This window comes from Hippoglossus stenolepis, chromosome 4 (assembly GCF_022539355.2).
Source record: "Hippoglossus stenolepis isolate QCI-W04-F060 chromosome 4, HSTE1.2, whole genome shotgun sequence".
In the NCBI taxonomy this organism is placed as follows: Eukaryota; Metazoa; Chordata; class Actinopteri; order Pleuronectiformes; family Pleuronectidae; genus Hippoglossus; species Hippoglossus stenolepis.
This window is the reverse complement of record NC_061486.1, coordinates 1,949,220-1,962,445: the sequence shown is the minus strand read 5'-3', so window position 1 is coordinate 1,962,445 and position 13,226 is coordinate 1,949,220. Positions and strand designations below refer to the sequence as shown.

The following is a 13,226-nucleotide window of genomic DNA, read 5'->3' as shown; positions in this document are numbered from 1 at the left end:
CACACACACACACACACACACACACACACACACACACACACACACACGCACACACACACACACACACACACACACACAGAGTAGAAAGTGTCAGGGTCAGAAACAATGAGGAACTCTCTTTTTCTCTTCCTGAGCCGTGACACTAAACGTTTTCCTCCGTCCTAAATATAAAGTCTTTGTCTTGCTGACGTCGCAGATTCAGACTTGGACGTGAATCAGAAGAACAGAAATAAAAACTGTGTCAAGACGATGGAACTTTATTATTAGTCCATTAATTGAATAGTCAATCAATTCACCAGCAGTTGCTTTTAAAGCAGAAATGTCGAGTATTCACTGATTCCAGCTTCTCAAATGTGAGCATTTATTATGTTTAATTCATTTGAATATGTTAATAAACTAAATATATATTTGTGTTTCGCAGTATTGGTCAAACATAACAAATAAACTGGATAATCTCCTTGATTGTGAGAAACAATTATGAATATTTTACAGACTAAATAATTGATTGATTTAGAGAATAATGGACAGATTAATCAACAATAAAAATAACATCCAGTAATCACCTTACTTTAACATCTACAAATGAAGACGTCCATTTAATAATATCTGTTTTCTCATAGGAAGTATTAACATCATGATAATAATAAAGACAAAGTACCAGTAGAACCATGTAGAAATACTCATGTAAATGTTCTACCTTTAAAATCCTTTTTATCAGCTACTTACACTAATTAACTCTAGAAACTTTATCTTAGTTTCAACAAACACTGGCAACAGGATGTACAGTTAGCCTAGCTTAGCACAAACACTGTTAATAGGTGGATCAGTTAGCTTGTATATATAGTATATAACAATATATAGGTAGAGGCTTTACGTAAAGCTCACTGGTTATTCTGTCTCCTCCTTTACTGGATATGATTTTACTTTTTCTATGTATTTTATTTGTATCTGTGCTAAATATAAATTGAATTAGTCCTGAATTCATCACATCAGATAAAGAGCAGAGAATGTTTCTGCTGAAACTATTTGTGCTCATTGTGAACTGTGCATGTCTGTGTGTGTGTGTGTGTGTGTGTGTGTGTGTGTGTGTGTGTACATCATCCGTTACCATGGCGACATCAGCCTGGAAGATTTGTTTGATGAACTTGTTCTTGGACGAGTGAACCAGCTGGATGATGTCTCCGTATAAAGTGTCTCTGTTCTTTTCCAGGAAGCCTGCAGGACACACACACACAGACACACACACACACACAGACACACACACACAGTTGCGTTATGTGAACGTGAACCTCGCGATGTGTTTGAACACTGTGACGATGGCGAGGAGCGACTGTTAACAAAGATGGCGGCTCCTACAGAGGAGAGTGTGACTGTGCTGCAGCATCAGTTCCATCAGGAGAACATTTCTTTATGGAAAGAAGAACAGAGAACAAGACTTTTCTCTGCAGGTGTTTCAGAAACAGTGAGACACGATGACGGACACACGGTTCATCCGATCGTCTGTTGATTAATGAAAGTATTTTTTTGCCCTTTTCCAATCAGCGACCTACCGAACCTTCCCAGGAGAACCCTTTGATCCCTTCCTGGTGTGCATGACGTGACACTGACCTCTCGTTTCGTAGAAAACCACTCCTGCAAAGTGCTGGATTCCAAACTGAGTCTCGTAGTTGTTCTTTGGAGGGATGTAGTTTGCGTGGAGTTTGTGCTGAAAGTTCAGTTTGTTCAACATGGTGGTGTCGGTGCCCTGCAGGAGACACAACCACAGAGAAAACACATTCATGTGATTGTTCTTTTCTTTAGAATCATCCAGCTGCTGGGCGTGTTCACTGAACCTTGGGGAACTTGCTCTCCTCGTCGATGAGCGAGATGATGTTCATGGGTTTGATGGCGATCATGTCCAGGGCGTCCTGGTTGTCGGTGAACTCGATGTGCTGCCAGTTGATGTTCTCCAGGTTGTACTCCTCCTGCTCCAGCTTGAAGACGTGACGCACGAAGAACTGCTGCAGGTTCTCGTTGGCAAAGTTGATGCAAAGCTGCTCGAAGCTGCAGGAGGAAGAAGAGAAGAGAAGAAGACTAAACTCCTCAGGTTCAGAGGAAGGTGAGAGGAAGACGTTTCAGTTTGACTTGAACTGAAAGAGAAGCAGCAGCTTTAGTACGACTTCAATTCTGGTTCCACAGAGCGACAGGAGGCGAAAATTAAAATCAATCTGATGTCTGTCTGTCTGTCTGTCTGTCTGTGTGTTTTACCTGTTGACAGTAAAGTTCTCAAAGCCGAAGATGTCCAGGAGTCCGATGGAGCGTCTGATATATTTGGGCTGTGATGATGGAGGCTTGTAGATGGCGGCGTTGATCTTCTCCACAATCCACACAAACAAACGTCCATAAATACCCTGCGCACACACAGACACACACACACACACACACACACACACACACACACACACACACACACACACACACACACACACATGCAAGTCAATCACACCACAAAGGGTCAATAATGTGGAGATAAAATATTATTGTAAACAAAGATTTAAACATAGTTGTTTGTTTAGTTGGTTTTAAAGGACACACACTGTGTAAATGATTAACTAATCTGATTATTTTATCTATATCTCTCATATTTAAGGTCGTACATGATAATGTGTTGAGTTTCAGGCTTTAAACTGATGAGTTCATTGACAAATATTAATAATAATTAATTATTTGTTTCACCTTCACGAAAGCGTCTCGTACGTCCAGAGCTTGTTCTATACTGAGAGGTGTGGAGACGGTTTCTCCTCTGGTGATCAGAGTCCGACTGGTGATACAGTTCATCAGGTCCTTACTGTCCACCTGAAGACACACGCACGCACACGCGCACACGCACACGCACACACACACACACACACACACACACACACACACACACACAGAGTTTGAGTCCATCCTTCATCCCACTGGTGCTCATATGGAAGAACCTGACAGTGACACACAGCTGATGTGTGCATGTGTGTGTGTGTGTGTGTGTGTGTGTTACCTCCAGCAGTGTAGCAGCAGTGGTGAGGTGAGGACATCGGACGACCTCGCAGGCGTCCAGGTTGTCGTACGTCCGAGCTGCAGGTCAAAGGTCAAACAGAGCGTAAACAAGAGGTTATTTAAAGGAGCAAAAGAAGAAAAAAACAACCTGAAGCTATAAAAGAGGGTGAGAACAAAAAGGACAAGTTCCTCCAATCCCAGTGGAAGTTTTTCAGACAGACGAAGAAACAAGCAGCAGAAACTTTTTGACACTTTACCTTCATATCTGAGGTTTCCCATGTGTAAGATAGCAGCCAACAGTTTAGAAATCTCCCCGTTCTCTTTGTCTGTGAACATCAGAACCTGCAGAACAAAAGGAATGTGTCAGTGTGTGTGGTTTGTATCAGTGTGTATTTAACATTAGTGTGTGTGGTTTGTATCAGTGTGTATTTAACATTAGTGTGTGTGGTTTGTATCAGTGTGTATTCTACGCAGTGGGTTTGTATGTGTATTTAATAGTGTGTGGTTTGTATCAGTGTGTGTATTTAACATTGGGTTTGTCAGTGTATTTCATCTGTGTGTGGTTTGTATCAGTGTGTATTCTACGTCAGTGTGTGTGGTTTGTATCAGTGTGTATTCTACATCAGTGTGTGTGGTTTGTATCAGTGTGTATTTAACATCAGTGTGTGTGGTTTGTATCAGTGTGTATTTTACATCAGTGTGTGTGGTTTGTATCAGTGTGTATTTAACATTAGTGTGTGTGGTTTGTATCAGTGTGTATTCTACGTCAGTGTGTGTGGTTTGTATCAGTGTGTATTCTACGTCAGTGTGTGTGGTTTGTATCAGTGTGTATTTTACATCAGTGTGTGTGGTTTGTATCAGTGTGTATTTAACGTCAGTGTGTGTGGTTTGTATCAGTGTGTATTCGCAGTGTGTGTGGTTTGTATCAGTGTGTGTTTCGTCAGTGTGTGTGGTTTGTATCAGTGTGTATCCTACGTCAGTGTGTGGTTGTGTACCTTCATGGCCGAGCGGATGTTGGAGTATTCCTTCAAGTCGTCTCGACCGTCACACACTGTGCACTTTCCCTTCAGAGAACAGAAAACACAGAGTCGTCACTTTGACCTTTGACCTGTTCCCTCTCCGTGAGGTCGATGTAAAGATGAAGAGTTTGAAACTGAGATCCAAACATCTGAGGCCACTTTTCAAATGGTCTCAAGTTGCAGCTGCAGTGGAACGGATCAGTGACAGGAGCATCACTCACGGTGGTCAGGTAGGTGAAGTCTGTAGCTTTGCTCAGCCCCAGTTTCTTCTTCTCCTCTCCGGTCATTCCCCTCAACATGCAGTAGAAGATGTGGTAGTTCCTCTCGTCGAAGGCCTGCACAGTCAAAGGATTCAACCAACGACAAAAAGGGGGAAAAGTGAATTAACAACTGATCCTCCATAGTGTGTGAAATATATACATTTATTTATTTATATAAAATATGTATTATTCATACAATATACCTGATAATATATTAACATATGAAGTGTTATTTACAGTTTAGTATAATCATTTCTTCGGTAGATAAACACTATTTAAACTCGGCTTTCAGACCAAGTCCCAGTCAATCCCTGGTTAACCCAGACGTGTGTAAACAGTTTGGTGTCGTACCTGTCGACACACTCTGGATTTCTCCAGCAGGTATTGTTCTATCTTGGCTCCTTCGATGGCTCCTCTCTTGTTGAAGTGGATGTCGATGTACTTTCCAAAACGAGAGGAGTTGTCATTGCGGATAGTTTTAGCATTTCCAAAAGCTGCAAGAGAGACAAGAGAAAGACACTTTAACTATATACTACATATGTAACACATTAAGATGACACACTAATGTATACTGTGTGTGTGTGTGTGTGTGTGTGTGTGTGTGTGTGTGTGTGTGTGTGTGTGTGTGTGTGTGTGTGTGTTCCTACCTTCTAGTATAGGGTTGGCCTCCAGGACCTGTTGTTCTATCCAGGAGTGTTGACCACTGATGGCTGCCAGGAACTGAAGGATCAGCTTGGTGCTTTCTGTCTTCCCTGCTCCAGACTCACCACTATCACACACACACACACACAGACACACACACCAAAATACACAATAATACACGTGATATTTGTTGAGATGTTTCACTGTTAACCAAAGTTTTGGGACCAAGCTCTTTCCTACCTGATGATGCAGCACTGGTCGCGGTTGTTCCTCTGCATGTTGAAGTAACAGTTGTCGGCGATGGCAAAGATGTGAGGCGGCAACTCTCCAATCTTCTTGTTGGTGTAGAGGCGAATCTGGTCGGCGGTGTAGATGGGCAGCAGCTGATACGGGTTGACGGCCACCAGGATGGAGCCAGTGTATGTCTGCACACACAGGAAGGACAAACGTGTGAAGGCTAATTGTTTCTAACTTATTGCTGCTGATGTTAAACCTCAATTTTGAGCTAGTTTGAAGATTTCTATGCCAGTGATGTGTAAAGCTGGACAGCGGGGGAGCTCAGATGTTGCAGGATGACAATGAGAAGGTATCAGAGTTCGCCACGGGAGAACAGACGGCCATGTTGAAAAGAAATCAACATGCACTCAGGCTGCAGAGATGAGCTTCGTCACAGCTGAGCCCGACTCACTCACATTCAGACACTTTTTACACTCGATAACATCCAGGATTTCTTTTCAGTTTCTTGTTCATGAGACATTTAAAACGTGCAGAACACATGCAGGTTAAAGATTCAGCTAAATACTGAAGATCTCTGTTTTTGAGGCCATGCAGCTGGTGCATTAATAAATATGTGCTCTCAATACATCATGCATTATTTTCCAGGTGAGGTCGGATCTCTCTCCGGTCATGCTCGACGTCCAGGAGCTGACTTACCCTGCCACCACAGTTTGTCTTCACAGGAAACAGGAAGTAGGAAGTGAGGAAGGAGGAAGGAAGTGTGACATAAAGAGAGAAGTAAGAAGCAAGAGACTGAGATGAGAAAAGAAAAGCAGCCAAAGGTCGAAGTCTGAGAAAACTGGGTTCTTGAGATAAGAGTGTAAGTGAAGGTCATTGAAGTTAAAGGTTTAAAAAGTTCAGATAGTCCTTAAGGGGTCAAGAAATATGTTTTTAATTAATATTTGTATCCTTAAATCCACCAGGTCATCGTGGATGTATTTATGCTGAATGATTTAAACATCATGATCTTTATCTTCATAAGAAACAGGTGTAAATGCAGAACCCAAGTGCATTCTGGGTATATTAACACACTCACGTATATGAGCTTTTCTCTGTATCTGATGAGCAGGTTCCGCAGAATTCCAGCTTCGTTGAGGTCTCCGAGCCGGATCATGTCCTCCACCCCGTGGATGGAGGTCGGGTGCATTGGCTTAATGTTGGTGGCATTCTGGGGGGAGATCCAGTGCTCCTGAAGGGTTACAGAGGAAATCAATATGGGCACACTGGTTTGAGGACACTCTTTATCCAATACAGCAAATAAACACAAAGGTTTCTTTATTGCAACGTCTTGAAAACGTCATCTCTGGACTTTTGAGGGCAGGTGAACAGTCTGGATCTGGCTCCTATGATTATCTATCTTTAAAGCTTCATATTTTCAGCATTATTTCTACAGATTATTATTTAGCCCTGTCCTTGTCTTGATGACTCTTCAGAGCTCTTCACAGTGCGTGTATGTGCTGCACTTTCTACCAGACACTGTGGCCCCGCTGTCAGGGGCACTTTGGGGCTCAAAGTCATTTGGGCATGCAGAATGGGGGAGACCGGGATCGCACCACCGTCCTTTTAGTTCAAGGACAACCCACTCTACCTCCTGAACCGTGGCCGCGCTAAATGTCAGAGCCGAGGGCAACCAGCATGTCATCATGATATCCGCTGTCAGCTCTCTGGAGGAACACCAGAGAGACCTGCTGAATGTGGTCTCCACAAAGCTGGACTGTGTCCGAGCCATCGGGCCGGAACACGTGCAGAACATTGCTTTGTTTGGATCCAACTCATGATTATTGGACACATGCACGCCTGCCTGCTCTGGGAGCATCTGGGGCTGCACTGACAGAACAACACTCAGCTCCTGGACATTGGCAGCGTCGTTAGAACGTAGTTTATACAGTTATTTTGAAATGTTACAGGTCAAATGTTTGATTACTTACATTTCCCTCATCGTCCAGCACCTGGATCTGTCCCGAGTCACAGAGTTTGACCACCGCACCGATCGGCACCTCAAACTCTCGACCGGTCTTCAAGTCCAACCAGACATAGTCGCCCTGGAGAAAAAGAAATCAAGGATTAAATCTAAGAAGCATGTCAGGATTAAAATCATTTGAAAAAGAAGAAGAATCATAGTTTTAAATCAGTGTCAGAATGACAACAATCAGCACCAGATGCAGAGAGGAACCGGCTACATGAAAGGTTTCAAATGTAATGTTTATTTTACGATCGGAGCCATGATTATAATCCATGTCACTGCATCGATACCAGGCTTAATGCAGTCTGGAGCCGTGTGAACCTTTTTAACTGGAGTCTGTGAAATAAGGTCTCATACGCTGTGTTGACCTTTACCTCCTTTACTGTGTTTATTGGAGCATTAACACTCAGCAGGGTTCGTAAATCAATTCTGGCTTTTAAATAAATGGTGCAGTGTGAAAAGGGTGAAATGAACCCAGGATCATCAGACTCCTCCCGTCTGGACACGTCTGATGCGAACAGGGAGGACATCTAACAGCAGACAGTCGTTACGTAGAAGAGCAGAGGAAGGTTAGTGCCATTAAATGCATTTAACAATGGATGTAGACTCTGGATCTGGAAAGTGAAGCGTCTGAAACATGTATTCTCTGAAATTACCAGTAGAGGGCACTGGTTTAAAAGAAGTCAGTTTCTATAGAAGAAACTCCACCCCCACTCCTCTGAATATGGTTACTTCTGGTTTCAGAAAACCAAGATGGCGCTGGTCAAAATATCAAAGTGGAGGCTTCAGAACAGCAGCTCACAAACCAGAAGTCTCCAAACTTATTCTGTAACAAGTTCATGATATGTCCTTAACTTTAACCATATCAATCAAATATATAATTTGTATTATCCATATTCACAAATCACAATTTGCCGGATCGGGCTGAACAAGGTGCGATGTTCTCAACCCTCGACAAGAGCGAGGAAAAACTACGTGAGTCTAAACACACACACACACACACACACACACACACACACACACACACACACACACACACACACACACACACACATTAAACACAGTTTTCAGATACGTAATTATGATTTGTGACTGGTGTAATTATTTAAATACACAGTTATGTAATATGAGATAACAAAGCTCCTCATGCTCTCCCTCACACACACACACACACACAGTATTTAACGTATGAAACACACACATGTTCTTCGTCATGATAACCCCCTGAGTACAGACATGTAATTGTGACTCATGAAACACACAGTGTGGCAGCGTACCGGCAGCAGTGTGCTCTGTTTGGTGGCAGTGTTCACGTTGCGTATCAGAGCCCATTTGGCCTGGTCCTGCTCGTACAGCTCCACATAGTCCCGACGCCGGAACATCTTCACGTGCACAGAACGGACTCACACACGTTTTCCAGTCGTCACTCTGACATGAATCAAATATCCACAGCTACAGGTGGAAACATGTGAAATCTGATGTTTGTATTATTTCGTCTGTGTCGTCTTAATACACACGTGTGGACAGCTTCCAGTATCCATGTATAACATTAACTACGTCTCAGGTTAGTTCCTCGGGGAAGCCGGTGAATCTGTCAGTAAAAGCACTGAGATGCTCCAAATCTTCACGGTTCAGCAGCTTCACTTCATCACTTCAATTCCAGCAGATCAGTCACACGTCACCTGTTTCTCTTTCCCGGGTTCATCTAGAAAAAAGTGATCTTAAAACATATCAGAACCGGTCTGATACCAGACATGTGACGTCTGACGGGTTCCCACAGAACAGCATCCTGCTCTGGGACCTTCTCCACGTTTCCTGTCCAGTCTGAACTGTCTGGAAAATGAAAAGTATCTGATCCAGCCTCCTGGTTCAGGTCAGTTTCTGTAGTAACAGTTCCTCCTTCTCTCTCTCTCTCTCTCTCTCTCTCTCTCTCTCTCTCTCTCTCTCTCTCTCTCTGTCTCACTGTCCGTCACACTTTGTTAACACACAACCTCCCCTGTCGCCCATGGCAACAAGATGTCACTTCCTCGTCAGGTGTGTCCCAGGGGGTTGGATTTCTGTTTCTGATTTCTGTTATAGATAAATATCACTAGATATACGACTGATGCAGGTAATGCAGGATAAAGCATGTTTCCTATCTGAGGAACACACACAGTATTATTATTAAAAGAAAATATAAAACAACAACAATTTAATACGATGAATCTTTCAGGATGGAAATGGTTCATCCTCTGCGGACCATGCACATGCAACAAGCCCTTAAAAGTACATAACAGACTGTCCACTGTTTTCAGTTCAAACTCGACTTGCTAGTGAGGACAGAGGACAGAGGACGGACCGACTGACTGACAGACTGTAAAGACAGATGGACGACATGACAGCTCCACAAAAGTGAAGCCAAAGCTTCCTGACTGCCCCCTGGTGGCTGGCTGCAGTATAGATCATCAACCCGGCCTCCTCCATGTTAGCGTATGGGGCATAGACCAAACTTAAAAAAGTCAAAGTTGATTTCTGATATCTGAGGTTGTTCTTCTCACACTCATGTACGTTCACGTGTTCATGTTTCTGATGAGTTTGGATTGAATTCGTTATTTGACGCATTGAAAATGTGGTGAAACTTCCTGATTGACAGCTGAGACTGACGGCGTGTGTCAGCAGGACCTGCTCGTGACTTCTGGTTGTGTGTGTGTGTGTGTGTGTGTGTGTGTGTGTGTGTGTGTGTGTGTGTGTGTGTGTGTGTGTGTGTGTGTGTGTGTGTGATAACTCGTTGTTTGAGTGTGTGTTGCATATTGTAGATGTCAGGTTAATTAAGTAAATTCTCCGTCTGGCAAACTGAGCCTGAACATTACACCACCACGCACCTGTCACCACACACACACACACACACACACACACACACACACACACACACACACACACACACACACACACACACACACAGTGGCAAACTATCAGAAGCCACATGTTGAATAATTTAACACGGAGGATCTGTTTGGTGTCTGTCTTTTTCTCTCCTCTTTTCTTCTTGTGCTCACTCTTTCTTTTTCTTCATCTCTTTAACTTTTCATCCGATCATCCATCATCTAAGTTCCTCTTAACTCAGAGGAGAGTGACAACAAGACAACACTGCAGTCAAAGAGCATTTCTCACTGTTCATGTTGCCTGTTTCCTCCACATTACTCCACAGAAAACTAAAATACACTGTTCCTGTTATATGATGAATAAAAGGTATAAACATTCATATCTTCTGTGAGGTCAGAAGACAGAGTTCAGGAGGAGATATTTCACGATCTGCAGACTCCTGCTGATGAACAGTCCAACATATAAAACCCTTTCCAGTCCTGTTCAGCAGCCACAGTACAAACAACTAGAGGATCCCCTCAGAGAGCGCTCACCTCCGCCAACACTACACTCCAGCCAGATTTTTATTTGGATCTCCAAATAGAACACACTCATGAATATCAGTGCCCTAAATATGTCTGATTCTTTTCATCAAGATCCATGAATTGTTCTGTGAAATGTTGAAAAACCAAACCTGGGCCCTGACCCGGATTCAACTCATCCTTCCACCAAGTTTCATGGAAATCGTCCTGTACTGAAAACTAAACAAAACAAACGACAAACAGACGAATACACAACCTCCTTGTGTGAGGTAATAATGTAGCTGAAGCTGATTAACGGAACCAAACAGGGGGCAAGTGGCAAACCTTCCCAGTGCCTTGTTACTCTCCAGGAGACCAGTCGTATGACAGGCAGCAGCCTACAGACTGCAGATGTGGAGGGAGAGCGAGCGCTGACTGACATCCCTCAGCTCAAAGGACCGGGTCACACCAAACAGAGCCAAGGTGAAAGTAGGTCAAACCTCCAAAACGCTCAGAGACCCTGTGGCGAGACTCCACAGATCATGGACCACGTCCTCTGTCGGTGCCACTGGGTCCATTCACTCCCTAAAGGAGACAAACAACCGCCCTAGAATGGATACGGCACTGGTGTGTTAAGATATTACCCATAATGCAGTTCTGCAATGTATGAAATCACCACATTCAAAGTGAATGAGCAGCGTCTAAGCCTCTAAAGCATGTAAGTCCACTGTCAGGTACTTGTTCTCATGTTGTAGAGATCAACACACACAGGCAGGAGTCAGACGGTCGGAGGAGATCTGCTCATCACATGTGAGCTGGAATCTGTTGAGGTGAGAGACGAGTGAGACTTCGATCTCCATCAGTCTCACGAGCAGCAGAAAGTTGATTTCACTGTGTTTTCAGGCTTTTTACAGACGTCATTTAAAGATCAATGAATCCCTTCAGGCCAAATAACCAGACACCAAGGGCAGATGCAGACGGTCGTGGGGGAATTCATGTTCATGACCCACAAATCCAGCCAATAGGGGGGTTGGTTTTCAGCCCCATGGAGTGACACGGTTTGAGGAGAACACAGAAGTCCTCTCTTCATCTTTATATCACAACACTGGTCATGAACTCAACTGTTAAATCTGCTTTTTAAATTGTTAAAGTAAATGATCCATCTGAGCATCCAAGCAGCCAAGATTTAAATAGAAACCATCGAATAAACTCTGATGTGTGGACCTCAGACTTCATGACGCTCAACATTTGAATGCAGGATTTTTGCTGAACATCTAATAAACAGGACAGATTCAGCACGGCTGCTCCTCACTGAGCACCAACGGGCCTGAGACGTCGGGGTGGTGTGTGTTAGCGCTGATGTCATGTCCACGCAGCCTGTGGTGGACGGGTGTGTGTCCTCATCGTCTCTCTGGTCAGGTTAATAATTCAGGCCAGACATGAGCCAAGGATTCACTTACGGCAGCGAGTGTCACTCCTGTGTGAAGAGGTAACAAACTGCTCAGAGGACAGATGGAACAGCAGCCGGGGTTCAAAGTTAAACCCGACCACGACACGTCAGCTCCATCTCTGTCATCTCTGTAAACCCTGAAACTTAACATCAAAGTAATGTGCTGTTTATAAGTTGATGTGTTAGAAAGCAGTTGACTTAGAAAGAATATGTGTTGATGTGTGTTTGAGTTATTAAAGCTCAACAGCGTCGTTCTGTAAGTAAAGAAAATTGTTTTTTGAATAAAGAATTTGATTATCAGCCATAATGTTGTAATCATCTGAGTTAGACTCGATGTTATATTCTCCTGTAGAAGCCACAATGAAGCCGTATGATTACAACTGTGTCAAGAGAAGTACTACACCCACGAGAATCATGTCGGCTACGTAAACGTTACTGGGTCACAAGTTCATCGATTGATCTCGAAGCTGAAGCTCATAAAACCTTTAATGAGGATTTTCTGAAATGTCAATTTAGAAAACTAATGAGAAACTGTTGCAAAGTGCCGCCTCTTTGTTTTTGGTCTCCACCACCTCCTGAAACATGTGGCCCTTTAGATGAGTTCACATGTTGGTACAGTAGAGAACATTGTTTCTGTAACAATATCACAGCTGCTTTAAAAATACATGCTGTCATATCAGCGCGTCATCATCAATTATCCTTCTTCCTCTCACCAGATTATTTGATTATCACTTTAGAAATGCAGTTGAGTCTGTATCGCTCGCCCCGTGTCATAGCTGCAGTATCTTGTTTCTCAGTGTGTAAAAGGTTTACTACAAGTAACACAAGCTGTCTCCAGGGTGTAAGAGGACACTGCAGAGCACAGCTCGCCACTGAGCAAGGCACAGAGTCTGTCTGCAGGTACGAGTCTGCTCTCTGCTGGTGGAAACTCTACAATCCCATTTCTCTGCACTGACTCTTGTTCTTAAACAACATTTGAGTTCGTTGAAACTGAGAATAATCCAATTAAATGGTGTTTGGAGGCAGACGACATTTATTCAGAAGCCGTATGATTGATACAGACACTTAGAGCTCAACTCATTTGCATTTAGAGAGAAAATTTAGACAAGTCAAAGGTCAGTGGTTGAGATATAGAGACAAACTAACCAGGCTTGAATAAACTGGTCCAATAAAACACAGAGAGAGAGAGAGAGAGAGAGAGAGAGAGAGAGAGAGAGAGAGAGAGAGAGAGAGAGA

The 13,226-nt window shown here is 43.4% G+C and overlaps 1 protein-coding gene across 1 annotated transcript in view; it reads right to left on the bottom strand.

Annotated features, from left to right (window-relative positions):
• Nucleotides 1-13,226, bottom strand: part of myo7aa (myosin VIIAa) — a 32,470-nt gene that overhangs the window by 17,019 nt on the left and 2,225 nt on the right. The window contains exons 2-15 of the mRNA XM_035155243.2: nt 7,144-7,257; nt 6,252-6,404; nt 5,180-5,364; nt 4,945-5,066; nt 4,649-4,791; nt 4,259-4,372; nt 4,014-4,082; nt 3,276-3,360; nt 3,020-3,096; nt 2,716-2,835; nt 2,248-2,390; nt 1,833-2,043; nt 1,609-1,744; nt 1,109-1,215 (exon numbers count right to left, since the gene is read on the bottom strand). Coding sequence (XP_035011134.2) covers nt 1,109-1,215; nt 1,609-1,744; nt 1,833-2,043; nt 2,248-2,390; nt 2,716-2,835; nt 3,020-3,096; nt 3,276-3,360; nt 4,014-4,082; nt 4,259-4,372; nt 4,649-4,791; nt 4,945-5,066; nt 5,180-5,364; nt 6,252-6,404; nt 7,144-7,257 — 1,779 coding nt within the window. The remainder of the gene's footprint in view (nt 1-1,108; nt 1,216-1,608; nt 1,745-1,832; nt 2,044-2,247; nt 2,391-2,715; nt 2,836-3,019; nt 3,097-3,275; nt 3,361-4,013; nt 4,083-4,258; nt 4,373-4,648; nt 4,792-4,944; nt 5,067-5,179; nt 5,365-6,251; nt 6,405-7,143; nt 7,258-13,226) is intronic.